This window comes from Dasypus novemcinctus, chromosome 14, assembly GCF_030445035.2.
Source record: "Dasypus novemcinctus isolate mDasNov1 chromosome 14, mDasNov1.1.hap2, whole genome shotgun sequence".
In the NCBI taxonomy this organism is placed as follows: domain Eukaryota; kingdom Metazoa; phylum Chordata; class Mammalia; order Cingulata; family Dasypodidae; genus Dasypus; species Dasypus novemcinctus.
Window position 1 is genome coordinate 29,324,296 of NC_080686.1, and position 19,877 is coordinate 29,344,172.

The 19,877-nt window shown below is 41.1% G+C and overlaps 1 protein-coding gene and 1 pseudogene across 13 annotated transcripts in view; one reads left to right on the top strand and one right to left on the bottom strand.

Moving 5' to 3' along the window:
• SGK3 (serum/glucocorticoid regulated kinase family member 3) overlaps positions 1 to 19,877 on the top strand; it is a 187,971-nt gene that overhangs the window by 88,222 nt on the left and 79,872 nt on the right. For all 13 annotated transcript variants that reach the window (XM_004477797.5, XM_004477796.4, XM_058275595.1 and 10 more), the window contains 2 exons: positions 11,479 to 11,694; positions 16,382 to 16,465. In XM_004477797.5, coding sequence (XP_004477854.1) covers positions 11,617 to 11,694; positions 16,382 to 16,465 — 162 coding nt within the window. In that variant the 5' untranslated portion in view covers positions 11,479 to 11,616. The remainder of the gene's footprint in view (positions 1 to 11,478; positions 11,695 to 16,381; positions 16,466 to 19,877) is intronic.
• On the bottom strand, positions 1,609 to 2,161 carry LOC105744645 (large ribosomal subunit protein uL22 pseudogene; annotated as a pseudogene).

Here is a 19,877-nt window from a genome sequence, read left to right on the forward strand (position 1 = left end):
CTTCACATTCTGCACTGCATTGAAACATTCATCCATATATTTCTCTGACAAGCCTTTAAAAAAACAAAAACAAAAAAGCAGCTTATTTTCCAATCTTGTTCTTTCCAAGTCCCTGACCAATAGGCCAATCCATTTGTAAGAGTAGCTATGTACTTTGGGCATCTCTCCTTATGTATCGGTGGACCTCTAGGTATACTGCTTCAAATTCTGCCCACTGGGAAGATTTCCCTTCGCCACATTCTTTCAGAACCATCTCTGAATGGGGCTACATTCTTTCACTGCTGGTCAATGCCAGCACACGGTGCATGTCTGATCATAGACCAGGCATGCTCTTTCTCTTTTGTACTCACTGGTCATTGGGCATTCCCCATGAAGCCTTAAGTGTGAGTTGAGGGAAGAGAGCTATCAAGGAAAGAGGAGAAAGTACCATGGGAAGCTGAGCAATCTATGCCTGAGTGTACTTTTGCCTTCCAGACCTGCTCAGGCCCAGTCTTGTTTTCTTACTATACCAAGTGGAATGCTGCTGTTCATTCCCAGTTTTATGATTCAGTGGATCTGATAACCCTCTGCTCAACATGGGCTATTCTCAGTATATAATCATTAGCTTCCCGTGGTCAGTTACCTAATCACTACCCAAGCCTAGTAGAAGGCTAGAAACCAAATGCGCAGTAGTTGTTGGCAGAATCCTTAGGGGTCTACAACTCTTATTCTCCTCTTGTCAGAGGCTCAGTAATACATCACTGTCTGCTGTGTCATTTCCAGTACATTGATGTGCTGAATCATAAGACCCAGAAGTCAGGGCAGCTTTCATTGCTGTAGAACCTTCTCCTGCAATAAGGCCCCAATAAAAACTGACAGTTTCATGAGTTACTCAGCAAATGGGTCAGAGCAGCACACTCAAATATGAAGCCCACTGCTACTTTCTCAGAAGAAGTGGTGCTAGGTATAGCAATTTCTTGTACTTAAGATGGAATAACTTGCCTCATACCACAGGATCCCTAGACACCATCAATGTGGCAGGTCCCTGGACTTGCATGGGTTTTATCTCCCATCCTTTTGCTTGCATGCAAGTTGTACAGAGACATCTAGGGTGCTTGCTACTTCTTGTTTCCCAGCACTGGTTAACATACACCATTAATATGATGGACCAATGTGATAGTCTGGGGGATATCAAGATGACCGTGCAGACATAGCTTTCAGATAGTTCAGTGAGGGTGCACTGCCATTTCTACCACTTGATGGCAAACTGCTTCTGATTGTCTTTACTAATGAAGATAGAAATGAAGTCATTTGCCAGGGCAAAAGCAGTATACTAGATATCAGAGATTGTGCTTATTTTCCCAGCAAAAAAATATCACATCTGGCATCACAGCTGTGCTTGACATTACCATCTGATTAAATTTTTGATAATCCATGGTCATATTTGAGCATCCTTCCAGCTTTGGTCCAGCTAAATGGGCGTATAATAAGAATCGACACCTCTGCGTTCGTCAAGTTTTCATAGTGGTACTGATTTCTGGGCTTCTGGCAGGTATGTGGTACAGTTTTTGGTTTATTTTTTCTTTTTTTTTTTTTTTAACTTTTATTTGCATTTATTGTATGCTGAAGTTATTCCCGAGCCATAAGCTTTTGTTTCTTCAGTTTCATATGGGATATCTTTTTTTTCTGTTCAATCTCCTCTTCTGATTTAGGAACAATTTGTTCTTTTTCAGTAAGGATCATCTCAGTGTGGCAGGGGGAGCTCATGTACGGGTAATCTGACCGTGAGCTCTGTAAGTGCGCCGGCGCATCTGGGGACTTGGTTCACCTGAGTGTGCTCAATGACCAGAGAATCTACATTTAAACCCTTAAGTTCAGCATTACTCTCTGCATTTTTAAGCATGTGCAACAAAAATTCAGCACTTTTTTTGGGCCATCGACCCTGTGTCCAGCCCCACTGTTTGGCCTGGGCACACCTACCAACACCACCATTATAACGATGGAATGGCACACGTTGCTTCTGTAAAGTGACATCTTTCAGATACTTGGTGGGTTTTCGAATATACATGCCCTTAATGGCCTGGGCAGTTTCTCGGGCGTTCTTAAAGTGAACACAAAGATTTGAACCACTTGATTTGCATGATTTTGTGGGAATTTCTGGGTCAAGGGAATAGCGAACCATTTTGAGAGATTACCTCGGGCAGTTTACTGGAAGAGATCTTTTCTTTTGTTTTTTGTTTCTTTTTAAAGATATATTGTATTTCTTTCTCTCCCCTTCCCCTCATGCCCACCAGTTGTCTGCTTTCTGTGTCCATTCGCTGTGTGGTTTTCTGTGTCTGCTTGTATTCTTGTCAGTAGCACTGGGAAACTGCTTCTCTTTTTGTTGTGTCATCTTGCTGTGTCAGCTCTCCGTGTGTGCGGCGCCACTCCTGGGCAGGTTGCACTTTTTTTCATGCGGGGCGGCTCTCCTTACAGGGCGTACTCCTTGCACGTGGGGCTCCTCTACACCTCTGCATAGTATGGCACTCCTTGCACGCATCAGCACTGCGCATGGGCCAGCTCCACACGGGTCAGGAGGCCCAGGGTTTGAACCCTGGACCTCCCATCTTGTAGGGTGATGCTCTATCAGGTGAGCCAAATCTGCTTCCTGCTCTTACTTTTTTTTTTTTTTTTTTTAAGATTTATTTTATTTCTTTCTCTCTCCCCCCCCCCCCCCCCCCCCGCCTGCCCCAGTTGTCTGTTCTCTGTGTCCATTTGCTGCGTGTTCTTTTTTGTCTGCTTCTGTTGTTGTCAGCGGCACGGGAATCTGTGTTTCTTTTTGTTGTGTCATCTTGCTGCGTCAACTTGCCATGTGTACGGCACCATTCCTGGGCAGGCTGAACTTCTTTTGCGCTGGGTGGCTCCCCTTACGGGGCGCACTCCTTATGTGTGGGGCTCCCCTACGCGGGGGACACCCCTGTGTGGCAGGGCACTCCTTGTGCACATCAGCACTGCGCATGGGCCAGCTCTACACGGGTCAAGGAGGCCCAGGGTTTGAACTGCGGACCTCCCATGTGGTAGACGGACACCCTAACCACTTGGCCAAGTCCGCTTCCCTCTTACTTTTCCTAATGGGAGTTTTGTGCGGGGGGAGTTCCAGGTGCCTCCCCATGGACCTTTTGCCCATAATAGCTTTTATAATAAAGGACAGGGAATCAATGTGGAAATTTGACCAGTTACTAACTATATCTATTTCTACTAAAATTCTGGGACTAGGAACATAACCACAGGACAGGCCTGTGGTCCCACTCTTCCCACTTTGACTAGAGCTGTGGTACTTGAGCTAAAACTATGGCTAATACTTTATCTCTTTTCTCACCACCAGAAGGCTCCATCTGTCTAGTAGATCACATATTGGGAATCCAGGGATTAGTGTCAGTTCAAAGTCAGCATCCAGTAACTCTTCGAAGAATTACGTGTTTCTCTTTTTCCCGTGGACCGTCAGCTGATAAATGGTGACAGGTCCCTCGTGGAGAAAGCTTGGAGAAAGACTGTGGCTGTAAAAGGCCTCTTGCTTCCCTCAGGGTCAAGGGGCCCAGGTCTGAGAACTGGGTTTAAGAGGCTATGAATCTCCACAAGACCTAGACTTTTTCAGCTTATTTATGTCAAGCAATAACTTTGTAGGCTACTCATCTATTTTATTGCCAAGGGCCTCATGATTAATTAATTAGTATTGCCCCAGGCCCCTGCAGGTCAGCACGTCCTGTGCTGGCATCATGGCACCTGTCTTATCGGTCAGCAGTTAAGTGCTGCTGCCTGGCCTCTGCCATACCAGGGTCCCATTCTTCCCATTGAAATCAGGAAGCCTGATTCCATTCGGCATCTCCAGCCTATAGGTGCGGTCATTGTTGGGCTTTTCAGGGATGGGGTGCACCCCTCCCCAGTGCATGTTTAATGCCTTGGTAAGGGAGCGTGCTCTGGGTCCATGTGGGGTGGGGTTTGAGACATATGGGTAGGGGGTGGCAGATGAGGTCACATATAATAGAACTGCTCTGACACTGTTCTCTTCCTTCCTCTAAAGTATGCCAGGGTGGCTCTGGCATCTTAACATCATTGACTACAGGCTCCCTTAAGTCCAGGCTTTAGTCAGGTCAGCCTAGCAGATCTTTATTGCTACTCCCATGTGCTGAAGCCAGTGCATTAAATCCTGAATCAAGGGTGAGCACACTCATATTTATAAATTTGTCTCACTCTAATCTAATATTTAGTCCTCTTTGATCTAACATCCTTTGAATTTGCTCCTGTATGTGCTCCTCAGACTCTTGATAGAAATTGTTGAGAATCTTCAATTTTTTCAGTGCAAAGGTAGTCTTCTCCCAGAGTAGGCATTGAGCTTTGTTCTGGGCTGTTTTGGGATCTAACACCATTATGGGCGCAAGGCAGTGAGGGGTGGTGGAGTGGGTAGTGAGGAGAATTGGTATCCCCATGTGAAACAACGTGAATCTGTTGTGTGGGAGGTTTGGGAGTCTGGGTCTCCTCAGAGTGGGGTAGGTTGCTACTTTCAGCAGGGAAGTTTAGCTGAATTTGGAATTCAGTATTCTTAGCCTCATTTGTGTCTACCCAAATGCCTACATCCATGTTTCACATGTTCCTTTCCAGTCAGTGGTCTCATGTTTGCATCAGAGACCTTGCAAGGTTTCTTATTTAATTGTCTCCGCAACCCTTGCCACCATACCCTGGGTTTGATCCTTAGGAATATGGTCTGGGCTCGAGATAAAGGGGTTCTTAAAATAGTCATAGATTTTCCCACCCCTCTTGGGAAATTCAAGACTTTGAATTTGTCATTTGCTTTGGGCACACTCTCAAAGACAGCCAAAAGTAGATCCAGCTCATGTCATAATCTTTAAACAGCCATTTTTATCAGCCATTTGATCTTCCAGCACCTCGCCTGCCACCTTCAGGCCATCCTGTGCCACCATGGGGTGTGGTTTGAGTGATCATGATATCACTGTATGCTAGCTTACCAGCTTCCCAGCCCCTTCCCTCCACAGGCATGATAAGTGCACTCATCAAATATGGACCCCATTTTTGAGGGTCTTTTAACTGGGACCCATCCTTAGTATCAGTCACTGTATCAGTCACAAGTGGGAAACACATGGCACACTCAAAAGTAATTGAAGGTAGTCTAACAAAGGAACGCTCTAGTAAGATATTGTGGGCAGAGTTAAGGGAACGAAGAAGGCATGGTGAAGCATCCCACCCCCATCCGTGTTAGGAAGCCAGTACTACTCTCAGGCCCGAAGGCAAGAACTGGGGCCATCGGAGAGGAGCCACTTGGCGGGAACTGGGGCCATGGAGAGGGGCTACTTGGTGAGAAGTGGGGACTTAGGTTGAAAATCACTGTCAACAAGGGAGCAGTGTTATAAATACCTTAGAATCTCCCTTCTCCTCCCTCAAATCTCCTGCTAGTACTTGGCATTGGCTGAACCCAGCCAGAAGCCAGAGGGCAAGGAAGGAGGAATGGGATGCCTGGGTGTGAAGTCCATTGAAGTGCTCCAGGGTATGTAACGGAGTAGAAGAGGAGTGGCAGTTGGATTTGGGTCAGCAAATGGCGAGTATCTCCAGCACAATTGCCACACTGGTGTCTCTGACTGTGATTTGAGTGTGCACCCTTGAATGCTAGACTTCTATATTTAACTGTCTAATCTATGTGCCGTCATAGATCTCCCATGGGTATCTTGTATGAAACAACTTATGCCTACTAGCTCTTTCCACCTCCTCTGTTCCTGTGCCTATTTAATGGCATATCTTCTTGTTCCTTCCAAAGGAAAGGCCTGAGGCGTGTTATTCTTCTACATTGAATTCTGTGGTTCTGTTCCTGTCATGGCACAGAAAGGTACAAACAGACATTTAAGCTCATACCTAATACAGTACCAGCAGGACCTAGCTCCCCCTAGGTCCCACGTTCTCAAGAGACAGGTGTGGGAAGAGTAGCAGTATAGCCTTCATCCTCTCTTTGCTGCACATGGAGAAGGATGGGCTGATGTGGGTCCTGAGGCTCTCAGACAAGGCTGATCTGCCTCCAGCTGGGAAAAAGAGAGGGGCTCCATCTGCTCTAATTCTTAAGCAGTTGACCTGTGACTGGAGTGCAAGGCTATTCTAGTTGGGGGTCAAAGCAGCTGCTTTTATGGAGTTTAGGGCTAAAACCTATAGACAGATGTTGCCCTCAGTTCCATTTCCAGATTGTCTGACAACTAATTCAACTACATATGAATCCTTCCTGACTGCATTTCCAGCAGCAAATCCTTAGATAGGTTTTGAATCAACTCAAAGGAAGTGCCTTTATAATCAATTAAAACTCATTAGTATAAATATTCAGTGCCTGCTGCTATCTTTGAAATCATTACTTGAATATAATTTATCTACAATGATCAGGTCCCATAGAGTGACTTCCTGAGATTCGTTATCCAGGGATACTGGCAAACTGACCCTTTCAAAGGTGGTGTTTGGTGCCAGGGAGAGTACGGGCAGGTATGTGCACAAAGATGACGTCAGTGAGACACCTTGAGCCTTTGCCCGTGGGAGGAATGATCATGTTAACATATTTGCATTCGTTCTATGTGAAGAGCTACTGTACTGTCTCTGATCAGGGGTCTCATGCCTAAGAATTACCCGGTGTTAGTGGAAATACAATGTAGTGTAGTGGCTGAGAGAGGGGACTTTGACGCTGGACACCTTGGGTTCAGAGCCTGGATAGGCAAGTTATTTAATCTGTGTTTAAGTTACCTCATTTTTTAAAAAAAATTATGTATTTCACTCATACATAAACATACATAAACAGTAAGTATATAGTAATAGTTGTAAACTTACAAAACAAACATATAGAACATCATACAGGACTCTCGTACCTCACCCTCCCACTAATACCTTGCCATTATTGTTAAGCATTTTTAACTAATGATTAAAGAGCATTGTTAAAATATTACTATTAACCAAAGTATTTTCCCCCAAACCACCCCATTATTATTATTATCTTTATATCATTTATATGTAAATGTACATAAACAATTAAGTGTATAGTAAAAGTTGTGAACTTACACAGCAAACATGCATAACATCATACAGGGGTTCCATACATCAACTCTCCACCAACACCTTGCATTGTCATGAGACGTGTGTTACAAATTATGAAAGAATATTGTCAAATTCTTACTACTAATAATAGTCCTTATCTTACATTTGGTGTATTTTTCCCTTAACCCACCCTATTATTATTTTTAAATTTATTTTTTATGACAGAAGTTGTAAACTTATAAAACAATCATGCACATGTGTAGAATTCCCAACAACACCCCTCCATCAACACACCATACATAGGTTGCAGATAAGATAGTATCATCTGATTGTTACCGTGTCCATAGTGTACATTTGGCACACATTTTCCACACTGCCCCGTTATCAACACAGTACATCTTTGGCATACATGCAAGAATATTATATTATTACTGCTAACCACAGTCCATAGGTCACTCCAGTTGTATTTTTCCCATGCTTCTCCACATTTCCACCACCCTGCAATACTGATATAAATTTGCTCTAGCTAACAAAGGACACTTGCGTTGGTACTGTCAGCCACAATTCTCATTCACCTCTTGGTTTACTGTGCTATTTAATTCCTAGATTTTTCTCTAGCATTCTTTCATACCTAGCATTTTACATACCTAGACTACCATTTCAGTCACATCCCCATTTATAAACTAGCTGTTACTATGTGTTCCTATCTACTCTATACTTTTCCACACTTTTACAGTAAAGCTAATTAAAATTTCTGCATACATTAAACATCAGTAGTCTAGCTCAGTCCTCCTCTTATCTCTCTTAAGAATCCACCACCTACCACCAGGTCTTGAAGATATTTTCTTACAATTTTTTCTAGAAGCTTGTGGTTCTTCCTTTTATTTTTAGGTTTTTGATCCATTTTGAGTTAATTTTTGGGTAAGTTGTGAGATAGGGTCCTTTTTCCTTCTTTTGGCAATGAATATTCAATTCTTTCAGCACCGTTTGTTCAATGGACTCTTTTGCCCGAGTTGTGTGGGTTTGACAGGCTAGTTAAAAAACACTTGACCATACATGTGTGGGTCAGTTTCTGAGCCATCAGCTTGGTTCCATTGGTCTATGTGTCTGTCTTTATGCCAGTACCATGTTGTTTGTTCCACTATAGCTAGGTAATATGATTTAAAGTCTGGAGATGAGAATTCACTTTTCCTTTTTAAGATGTTTCTGGCTATTCAGGACCCCTTACCCTTCCAAATAAATTTGGGAATTGTGTTTTCAACTTTTAAAAAAAAATGCTGGTGGAATTTTTATTGAGATTGCATTGAATCTGTTTATCAATTTGAGTAGAATCAAATTGAGTAGAAAAGTAATATCTTAATGTATCAAATTGAGTAGAAAAGTTAATATCTTAATGATATTTAGTCTTCCAATCTGTGAGCATGGAAGGTTCTTCCAGTTATATAGACCTTTTTTTATTTCTTTTAACACTGAGTTGTAGTTTTCTGAATACAAGTGCTTTACATTATTGGTTAAGTTTATTCCTGTTTGAGTTTTATCTGTCATATTTTATTTTCCCCACTCTTTTGACACTTTTAGTTACTTTTATTAATATAATTGTCACTCTAGACTCTCTTCCAGGCCCTGGTCTCCTCTCTTTTCTTTTTAGGCTCTAGCATATCGTTTAGCATTTCCTGAACATCTGGTCTTTTGGTTAGAAATTCTCAGTTTCTGTTTATCTGTGAATATTCTAAACTCGCCCACATTTTCAAAAGACAATCTTGCCAGATATAAGATTCTTGACTGGAAGTTTTTCTCTTGTAGTATCTTAAATATATCATACCACTGTCTTCTTGCCTTCATGGTTTCTGGTGAGAAATCAGCACTTAATTATTGCATATCCCTTATATGTTACGCATTGCTTTTCTCTTGCTGTTCTCAGAATTCTCTCTTTGTCTTTAGCATTTGACATTCTGATTAGTATGTGTCTCAGAGTTGGTCTGTTCAGATTTTTTCGGATAGGAGTATGTTGTGTTTCTTGGACATGGATATCTATGACCGTCGATGGGGTTGGGAAATTTCTTACCATTATTTCTTCTGATATTTCTTCTGCCCCTTTTCCCTCTCTTCTCCTTCTGGGACACCCATGACATGTATGTTTGCATGTCTTTTACTGTCATTTAGTTCCCTGAGACCTTCTTCAATTTTTTCCATTCTTTTCTTCGTCTGTTCTTTTGTATGTTGACTTTCAGAGGCCTTTCGTCAAACTCACCAATGTGCTATTATATGATTCCAATGTTTTTTAAATTTCATTTATGGCACCTTTCATTCCCATAAGATCTGCTATTTTTCTATGTGCGCTTTCAAATTCCTCTTTGTGCTCATCCAATGTCTTCTTATATCCTTAATCTCTTTAGCCAATCTCATTGAACTTATTAAGGAGATTCATTTGAATATCTATGATTAGTTGTCTCAACTCCTTTATGTCATCTGGAGACTTATCTTGTTCCTTTAACTGGGCCATATCTTCGGTTTCTTGGTGTGGATTGTAATTTTTTGTTGGTGTCTTGGCATCTGGCTTACTATTTATTCTGGGTGCAGTTTTTCTCTTTAGTTTAGGGCTTCCTGCCCTTTCTCCCTTGGTGGTTGTGCAGTAGGAGCCAATGATGTAGTTGATGCTATAAGCTGTGGGGACTCAAGCCGCCCTCATTACCCCAGGGACTGATGAAGTTTTTCCCAACTTTCTCCTTTGCCAGGAGTAGGGACAGAGTCACAGCTGTGTGGAATAAGCCAAGTCTTGCAGACCTAGACTGTAGTTGCCCAGAGAGACTGATGAAACTTCACGCCCCTTTCTCCCCTGCCTGGGGCAGGGATGGAGCTGCAAGTGTGAACAGCAATCTATGCAGTGGGGGTTCAAGATGACCACAGTTGCCCTGGCAGAATTCCTATTATTCAGTCTGTGCCAGCCAAAGGTACCTGTAGTTACCTGGATAGACTGGCGCAGGGCCCACCAGCCTCTTCCCTGCCAGAGGTGGGACTGAAGCCTAGGCTAGGGCTGCAGGCTGATCTGGGTGAAAGAAATCAGTTCCTACCTTACTGTGATTTTCAGTTAACCTGGCTGCCCCTCAGGCTGGGGGCAGCCAGTGGCTCTTTCTGACCTGGACAGGCTCATTTAGCTTTTCTTAGGGTTATACCATAGCTCGCTGAATTTACTCATGAGTAGGTGAAATCGGTGGCCAACCGTCTCTTCCTCCCCTGTTTTTGGGAAATGGAGCTTCCAGTTCCATCACAGAATAGCTACTGGGGAGGCTCATGCTGCCAAAGTAGAATGATCACTGGCCTCCGTGGTTTGGTTGGTAATTTCCCGGAGAGGCTGGTGCAGGTCCCCCTTCTTCCTCCCTCCCAAAGGTGGGGCTGGGGCTTAGGATAGACCTGCAATCTGGTTTGGATGGAAAGAAGCCAGCGCCTACCAGCACTGGGATTTTCAGTCTACCCAGCTTCCCCTCGTGCCAGGTGTAGAGTTAAGATGGCGCCTCCCGCCCTCTTTTTTACTTAGACAGGCTCAAACTTTAGCTGTTCTTAGAAGTTGGTGCCCAACTGTCTCTTCCTCCCCCGTTTTTGGGAAGTAGAGCTTTTGATTCCAGCCACAGAACAGCTCTTGAGGCAGCTTGTGCCTCCAGTGGAAGATGGGCACCAGCCTCCATGGCATGGAGCACTCTACTTATGAGTCTTCTCTGCAGATAGGCAGTTTCCTCCTTCCTTTCCTTCAAGGATGTTGCAGGATGCTCTTCTGGTCTCTTGGAGCCCCAAACAGGTGCTTCAGCTAGCTCCAGAGAGCTCTGGATGTTTACTAACTGCCCTGTAACAGGAGCTGACTCTAGGAGCACCTTACTCTGCTGCTATCTTGCTGGTTTTCTAAGTTGTCTCATTTTTAAAACAAGGTAAATAGTTACTGTAAAGGATTGTTCTGAGGATCAATTGAGTTGTTATTTGTAAATCACCTGGCACATGGAAAGCATTAGATTATGTTTATTAAACAAAACACAGAGGTTCTGATTCAGTGAGGCTTGTGTGGAGCATGTAATCTGAAATTTGCAGCGAACTTTACCAGGTCATCCTGATGCAAGAAGTCTGAAAACCCAACTTTGAAATCCCTTCTCTGAATCCACCAGGCAGTGACGAGAGTTCCTCTGGGTGAGAGTTAACTGTGGTGTATGAGCTCTTGGAATTTTCTAGTCATAAGGAAGGTAGATGGGATGCAAAAGTCTGATTTTGGCTTAGCTGTGTGATAGAAAACATAACAGACACTAAATTTCTAACCTGGGGTGAGACTTAATGCTCAAAAGTAAATTACTGCCAGAATAAACATAAAATGGGTCTTAACAAACAAGGAATGACAAATCATGGTATTTTAAAATTGTTTTGCTAATCAATTCTTTTTTTTTTTTTTTCCTTCTGTCGGTTAAGGTTGCATGATGGAATTTGAACATTGCCTCAAGAGGTTTTTTATTTTGGATTAGTTGATTCTGTTTTTTCCTGTGCTGACTGTTTCTTCAGACTCACTTTTGGTGTCCTTTTGAGACACTAATTCAAAGAGATTATACCATGGACTACAAGGAAAGCTGCCCAAGTGTTAGCATTCCCAGCTCTGATGAACACAGAGAGAAAAAGAAGAGGTTTACTGTAAGTATGTAATAGCGTATATGGGGGGGGGGGGGGAATTGAATATAGAGAATATTTCCGTTTCTGCTTTTGTTCTCCCCTAGCCTAGAATATCCCCCAAAACCGTCCCTTATCCACATATACAGATTCTACCTATCTTTCAAATACTATCTTCTCTGTTTAGTCTTCCCTGCCTACCCCAATTGGAATAAATTTTCCCTTTTTAGTGCAGATTTTTACCTAATTATCTGCTTGGAGAAGCTCACGAAACTGATGTACTCTCTTGCCAGAGAGTGAGCATGTGCAAACAGATGGATCCATGCACACACTCTCTGGGTTAATGGGCTCCTGAAGCCATTGATCCCATGTTAAGAACCATGACTTAGAATTTCCATGGTATTTTTCTTGTAGCATTTATCATTTTCTATGTAGTTTTAAAAAAATTGAATTCAGTCTTATATCTTTTCTTTTGTTTAAAAAGGAAAACCCATTTCCAATTTTACTTTTCCTTACCTTAGCATCTACTCTAAGGCTTTATAAAGAATAAGCACAGTGAGTAATTGCCAAATCACTGTATCAGTGACTATTATTTGAAAATAGTGACTTTGCTAATCTGTTTTATAAAAATACAAAATTCACTTTAATTCCATAGTCTACTTAGTATGTACAGAGATTTCTTACCTCCCTTCCTGGAGAAGATGTCATTTATTTTCTCTAACTGATCTGGACTTCTTTGCAAGCCCCAACTAATAGATAGTAGTATGAAGGAACTCATTTACCCCTATTCTGTTTAACACTTAGTTCAATCTAGTAATCTGAAGAGTTCTTTTAGGTAACTATCAGTGTTTTAGGTAAAAATGCCCTGGCTGTCTCAGTTTGGCTCTCCTTCTTTTATTTGAACACACAGTCCTTCTCCTTGTTGGCATCATGCCTTATGAGGGGAGGAGTCCCCTTTCACAGTGTTTATTGAGTCTATGACTGAGCGCATGGTGGCAGGGTAAAGGCTTCTTGGAATAGCCCTACATACCTGCTGTTCCAGCTGTAGAGTGGCTTGTCTGATAAACTTGCAGCTATGGTTGACTTGGTCCACGTGGACATTTTGCTGGCATCTGCAGCTCATAAGAGAACTTGAGAGCTTCTCCTCACAGGCCTGGCCAGAGACTGTTGATAACTCACTGGTGACTCAGCTTGCCCTGGACTCCCAATAGCTGTCAAGCACACTGAGTCTCTGACACATCCTTTACCTGGTGCTCCTGACCCAAGGGGTCCACTCCTGGCCCAAGGGGTCCACCCCTAGCCTCTGATAAAAGGGTCATCCTGCCAGTGGAGACCCATGACAAGGAACTTTCCACTCAGCATCCAGGTCACACGGGGGGAAGCTGAGGAGTTAAATTTTCCATCTAACCATTCCACTCTACCTTTTTAATTAGGTGGGGTGTCCTACGTTGGCCCTGAGATTTGGTGACTTTCTCCCAGGATCCCAGACAGGGAATTGGGAAACAGCCCCCCTGCCCTTTTTACTCCTTTCCTTAACACATATACCCTCTTTGTCCGGCACAAAGTCCAGGGAAGGGGAATTAGAATGTGTGCCTGGAGGTTTACCTCTCCTTAGTCTCTGGTTTGCAGTAATGTCTTAACAAATATTGTGTATGTATTCCATCTTGATATAAGTGTATTTTAGCAACATCACATTTGAGGTAAACAAGGATGAGTTTTCCGTGGCTAAAGTAGTGAGGTGGATAAAAGTTTTCCTCCCGCCCTACTCTCTGCCTTTACCTCTGGGCCAGTCTCTCCTTCAGGGGTGCCACCTGCTGTCATTTTGACCGACTGCAGTGAGGCCTCTCAGGTGGCCTTGTATTTTTCAGGGAGAGGTGTTTTTGTGTCTTGCATTAAAGGGTCCAGGAGGCCTACAGCATCCCTCTCCCCAGCTGGTCCCAGCGTTGCTCCCTCATTCTCTGAGACCCTAGCACACCACCCTGCTCATTTACTTCCTTCGGATTGTCAAACACTGCCTTATCCGAGAGACTCTGGCTACCCTATGTGAAATAGAACCCAGCCCCACCTCTTCCTGTCTCTGCCTCTTCCACTGTTAATTTTTTCATAGCAGTTATCGCTACCTGACATATCTTCTGTTTGTTTATGTGTGCCTTCCCTGACTATAATGCAAGGTCCTTTAAAGCAGGAACTTCCCTCACTATTGTTCCACGAGCACTTAAAGATGGTCAGTGATCAGTAAATATTGGCTGAATTGATATTGAATGAAAAGTCATCCTAGTTTCTTGTGTTAGTTACTGGTCACATGTACTGCAGTCCTCAAGAAACAGGAAGGAGTCTGGTCAGCACAGACAAACACTCCCCCGCCAACCGTAGCCTCAGCAGGCGCAGGTGCTTATGTGATATTGAGGAACAGAAATAGACATTGTATTACTGAATATTCAATACTGTGTTTATGGCTCTGTACCCTGAAGCTTCTAACAGAGAAATATGCATTGCATTCTAGGATGCCTTGACTTAAACCAAGCCTAAATTACACTTTCATTGATTCATTCAGCAAATTTTAAGTGACTTTTTGTGGTACCAAGTGCTGTTCTAAGCAATGGATATAGGGCCGGGAGCAGGAATGACACAAACCTGGCTCTCACAGAACTTACATTTAGATGTTACAAGATAGGCAATAAGCAAGTACTCAGATAAAAGTAAATCAGATAACTTCATATTGTAATGTTATTGTACCACTTTCTGTAAAGTCTTGCTTTTGTCCCGTAATGAAAATATTTTAAAATTTGAAGTTTTTGTTTTTTCTGATGAATGCTTAACAAAAACTTTTGAAATAAGTACTTGTTCATAGATCATACTGTTAATTGGTACCTTGGCAAGGCTTTGTCTTAGTTCCTTTGCCTTTATTGGGACCTGAGCTCCTTCAGCCTGGAACCTAGACTTGCAGTCTAGCCTTGGCTCTACCTGCGTGTGGGAGGCCACTTAGCCACTTTCCTCATCTGGAAGTCCACACAAAGGATACAAGAAGTGCACAATCAGATGACTGCGTTTCTGGTCTTTCCTAGCAGGCCTGCTTCCGGGCGCTGTCTGAGCCTGAGGCAGATGCCGTGTGACATGAATCGTGGTCTGACTGTAGGAGCCTGGCTCAGTGCACCCTGACCGAGCTCTGTATCCTCTTCCTCTGGGCTCTCTCCACATGGAGGGTATCATCTTACAACCAACATCTGCCATCCAGTGGCTTCCTCTAAGAGGACTAACTTGATACCATCTTGGTTAAGACCAAAAGAGCCGGATCAGCCCCAAGCTCACGCAGAGTGCCCGGGCGCTCTTTCTCTCAGTTCTGAGTGCGGCATCTCTTGCTGGGGTGACCCGTACCAGTGGCTTTGCCTCTCCTTCCAGGGAGACCTTGTCCCCTCCCTCACGGAGGGCTGTGGCTTTACGTTCTGGGGCCCCTCGGGGGAACTGTGGGCCTTTTGATGAGACAGTGCTATGGAATTCACACGCCGTAATTACAATATCAGGGACACAGTGCCTTCACAGTAGTAGAACTTCTCTAGTAGTGAACTTGGGAGTGCAGGTTCCTACTTTTCCTAGGAGAGGATGGGTTACACACAACAGGGTGCTTGTTTTTTAAAGTAAACCTGGTTTCCTCTTTTAAATTGTCTAACCAACTGCAGGCACTTGTATCCTAAACCTCAAAGCAACTCCTATCCCCTTCCTCAGGTCTTCCCTGGAAAATAATGAGATTGTTAGCCAAGCTACACATCAGACAGCCTTATTTCTCATCTCCCTATTTTTCTCCTGTGTATGTAAATAGGTAGTTTTGTTATTTTCCCTTTAGAAATGATTTAAGATCTTTGGGGTTCCAAATTGTTTTCTCGGATTGGTATGTTGGATTATAATCTTTGAGAGTACATGTTGGATGAATTGTGAGGGTTAATTCTATATTATAACTTTTGATGATTTTGGTGCCAGTTCTGGTGCATAAAGGGTTAGAAAATTTAGATTTTGGTCCTAGTTTTATGTTTTTATTAAGTCTGTGAACTTGGGCACTATCTTTTTTTATGCCATCATTTCCTCATATGAAAGTGGGGTTCTAATACTTGTTCTGTTTACTTTCTAGGGTTGTTGTTTGTGATTATATAAGATGATATATATTTGAAAATACTAAACACAATTAAGACAGCATTAGGGGATTTAATGATAAATCTTTGTTTGAAAAATGCATTGTAGAAGGATGACCTGGAAAGAGAACTAACATTTAATTGAGTGTTTATTTTGTGCCAGGCATCACTTTTGAAAAAAAATACGTTCTAATTTCAGAGTAGTGGTTACTGTTGGGATGATGAGGAGAGAATGGTATCAATTTAATCTATAGTATTTTATTCTTGGGAGAAAAAAATCTGAAGGAAGAATGGCAAAATGTTAGAATTCAGTGGCTCTAAGTAATGGGTACACGGGTATTCACTATGTTAGTCTCTGAAAATTGCAGAAACATTTCATAACATTTTAAAAGTAAAATGTTGTCACTTGACAAGATAAAGTGTTTCAGTTTATATGCTTGTATATCTTGGAGTATCATATAAACATTACTATTTAATGTCAGTTTTATAAGTATGAAAGCATGTTTCACGTATTTAAATAGTTGATGGTTTTATGGGTGTTTTTCTTTTGCAGTTAAATTTTATGAAGTTGTTTTTTATTTCTACAGGTTTATAAAGTTCTGGTCTCAGTTGGCAGGAGTGAGTGGTTTGTCTTCAGAAGATATGCAGAATTTGATAAGCTTTACAACACTGTGAGTATTGTTCAGTCTACAAAATTTTTATTTTAAAAGTACCTGAGAAAAAAACAAATTTATTTGAATGATATAAGTTAATACTACATATATCTGACAAGCATAAAAGGATAAGAGATTTTTCAAAAGCATCCTAACTGGAATTCTTCATAAAAGGGGGGGGTGGGGGGAGAGAAGGGGAAGAGCAGTTTCCATTGAGCAGTTCCAAATACATCATTGAAGATAGGAAAACTGGGTGTACAGCTTAAAAGAATTTAATGTCATAAATATTACAAATAAATCCTTTCTACCTACTGCTCTAATTATTGTTAATAACCGTGATACTTATGGGTACATTGCACCAACTCTTAGCTTTAGGTCTGAGAGTCTTTGTCCTGAACCCATTTTCCTTCTATAATAGGGGTTCTTAATAAGGGCTCAATGAGCTTGAACTTAAACTGGAAAAAAAAAAATCAACATTATTCTTGTGGGGACGTGTTGGTGTCGGTGTGGTATACTTATTAAATAATATACAGTGTAGTATGGACTTAGTAAGAGATCCATGGTTTTCACCTGACTGGCAGAGGAGTCCGTGGAACAAAAAAGGTTAAAAACTCCCATTCTATAGTTTTATTCTTTAGAGAGAACACAACTAAAATTATTATTGACTTTCAAAAGTTCTGACGGTTACCTGGGGGGATGAGATCCAACAGGCCACTAGCTCTTTAAATTCCTAAAACCCGCTTGAAAAATTCCTAAAACCTGCTTGGTTTTTTATTTTCATGATTCAGTTATTAAATATTAATCATAATCTAGTGTTTGCCCTTGAAAATACTTTCTAAACCAGGAAGCAAGGGAACCATGGTATTTGTTAACACATAGGTTTGATCTTACACAGGTACCTGCGTTTGTGAAAAGTTTTGTCTTTAAGGTCAGAAGTAAGAGGCCAGAGAACTCCTGAGCTGGTTACAGAATCCAGGAAAACTAAAACAGCTCTAGGTTCCAAGCTTTGCTTCAGTTAAGAAGAAAAGCAGTTGTGTTTCAGATCCCAAATTTAAATTCTTGCTGATATTATCTAATTAAATAGGGATCTCCTGATGTCATGTTGAAAGAAGAGTAGTTATTAGATATCTTCTAGAAAAATTCCATTTTATATTTAACAAGATAATTTTGTCAATTTTCTTAACCCAGCCTCTCGATTTTAGATATGGGGATAGATAGATATGTAAGACTGTGGGTTGCAAGTTAGCATTTGTAAGTTTTAAATATGCAGGAAGTTAAACATATCTCAAGAGATAAATTGCTTCCTACATCAGCCAGAATGAATCAATGTCTATCTGCACAACTTCCCATGTTTTGTTAAGTCATGAAAGTTATGCTTCTGTTTCAGTTTTTAAAAAATTATTGTTGATTTTTCTGGCTTTTGTTTTGTTTTGGTTTTTGTTTCTTTTTCCTAAATACTTTCAAATTTACAGGACAGTTGCAAAAATAATACAAAACCTATACAGGGAGGAATAGAGGTGGTTCAAGCAGTTGAGCACCTGCTTCCCACATGGGAGGTCCTGAGTTTGGTTCCTAGTGGCTCCTGAAAACAGCAACAACAACAACAAAAAACAAGCAGCAATCAAATGGAAAAACCAACTCAGGGGAACAGGTGTGGCTCGGTGGTTGAGCACCAGCTTCCCACATACAAGGTCTTGAGTTCAATCTCCTGGCCCCAGAACCTAAAACAAACAAACAAACAAAAACTATAGGAATGCTAACATACCTCCCACCCAGATATTAGATCCACCAGCTTTTAATATTTTTGCCATTTTTGGCATATCATTCTATCTACTGCTCTATCAATCCATCATTTTTACAGCATTTCACTGTGTAAATTCCAGAGTATTTGCTAATTGAAATGTAACTTAAGTAATAATGGAATTTTTTAATGATATTTATTTTTCACTATATAAAATTCATACCTATTCTAGAAAATCTGAAAATAAATTAAACTTAAAACTCACTTAGACTGTCACGACCCAGAAATAATAATTGATAATATTTTACTGTGTTTTCTTCTGTTCTTTAGGTTTTTTTTAAATTAATTTTATTGATACATGTTAATAAAGCATACAGTTCATCTGAAGTGTGCAATCAATGGTATTTGGTGTAATTATGCATAGGTGTGCATTCATCACTTCAACCATTCATTATTAGAGCATTTTCACCATTTCAGTAATAATAATAAAAAGAAAATTCTACACCTTCAGTCTCTCACTTTAGTTTTTCTTTAATGCATATGCAATAGGACTTACTATTTATATAGTTTTAAATACTTCTTACTCAAAGAGTATTGAGATAGTCTTGTTTTGACTATAATTGAGGTCACACTTTTACACTAAATAGTTTGTACATGAAAATATCTTCTGTAATTGTTAGTGCTTTTTAAAAAAAAACAGTTAATAGAAACTTCTTAGATAAGATCAAATTCAGTTCATGAAACTATTAATGACTAAAAATTTGAGACTTCTTTCTATATTTATATTTTGCCTAAAAGACTATATATGCCAGATTACATTCTAAACATGTTTCCTTTTGTGCAGCTGTTCATAAGAGGAAGAAGTAGAGTCATCTGAGAAATCAGTAGTGTGGAGATCTGTTCCTGTGAAAAGCTTGGGATCTTCATAATGGTCTCATTGTTCAAATTTCAGGTGGTTAGTTAAATGGGATGTTAATATTTAGATGTCATTAAGCAGAAAGGTACAGTAGGAAAGCTTGCTTTGGCACCTCCCTCTCACCTTTCATTTTCTCTTCCATCAAATACCCCTTCTTAAGCATTTTGCAGGAAATTTTCTTTAACATGTGGCTCAGTTTTTTTATCATCCTACTCCCTCATTTCTCTTCCTTTTTTTCTTTCATCATTTATTTGTAGTCTGCTTTTCTCTTTTTGTATAATTCCTTCCATTTCTACATTTGTAGTGAGGGTAAAGAAAAAAACAGGGATTGGTATCATGGGTGTTCTTCCGCCCCCCCCTTTATTTTATTTTATTTTCTTTTATATCCCCTTTATTTTTGAAGAAGCTTTAGGTTACATAAGTATTACATCGAAAATATAGGGGATGCCTGTATACCCCACTCCTTCCCCCTCTCATGCTTCTCCCATTAAAAACAGCATCTTTCATTACTGTGGTACATTTCTTACACTTGATGTACACATATTGAAGTATTGCTGCTAAGCATGATCTATAGTTTACATTATGATTTATACTTTGCACTGCACAATTTTACAGGTTTTGACAAAATGTATAATGACTTGTATGCATCATTGCAATAGCATGCAGAACAATTCCAGTGTCCCAAAAGTGCCCCATGTTACACCTATTGTTCCCTCTCCCTCCTTTCAGAACCTCTGGTGACCACTGTCTTTATATCAGTGTTACAAGTTCTT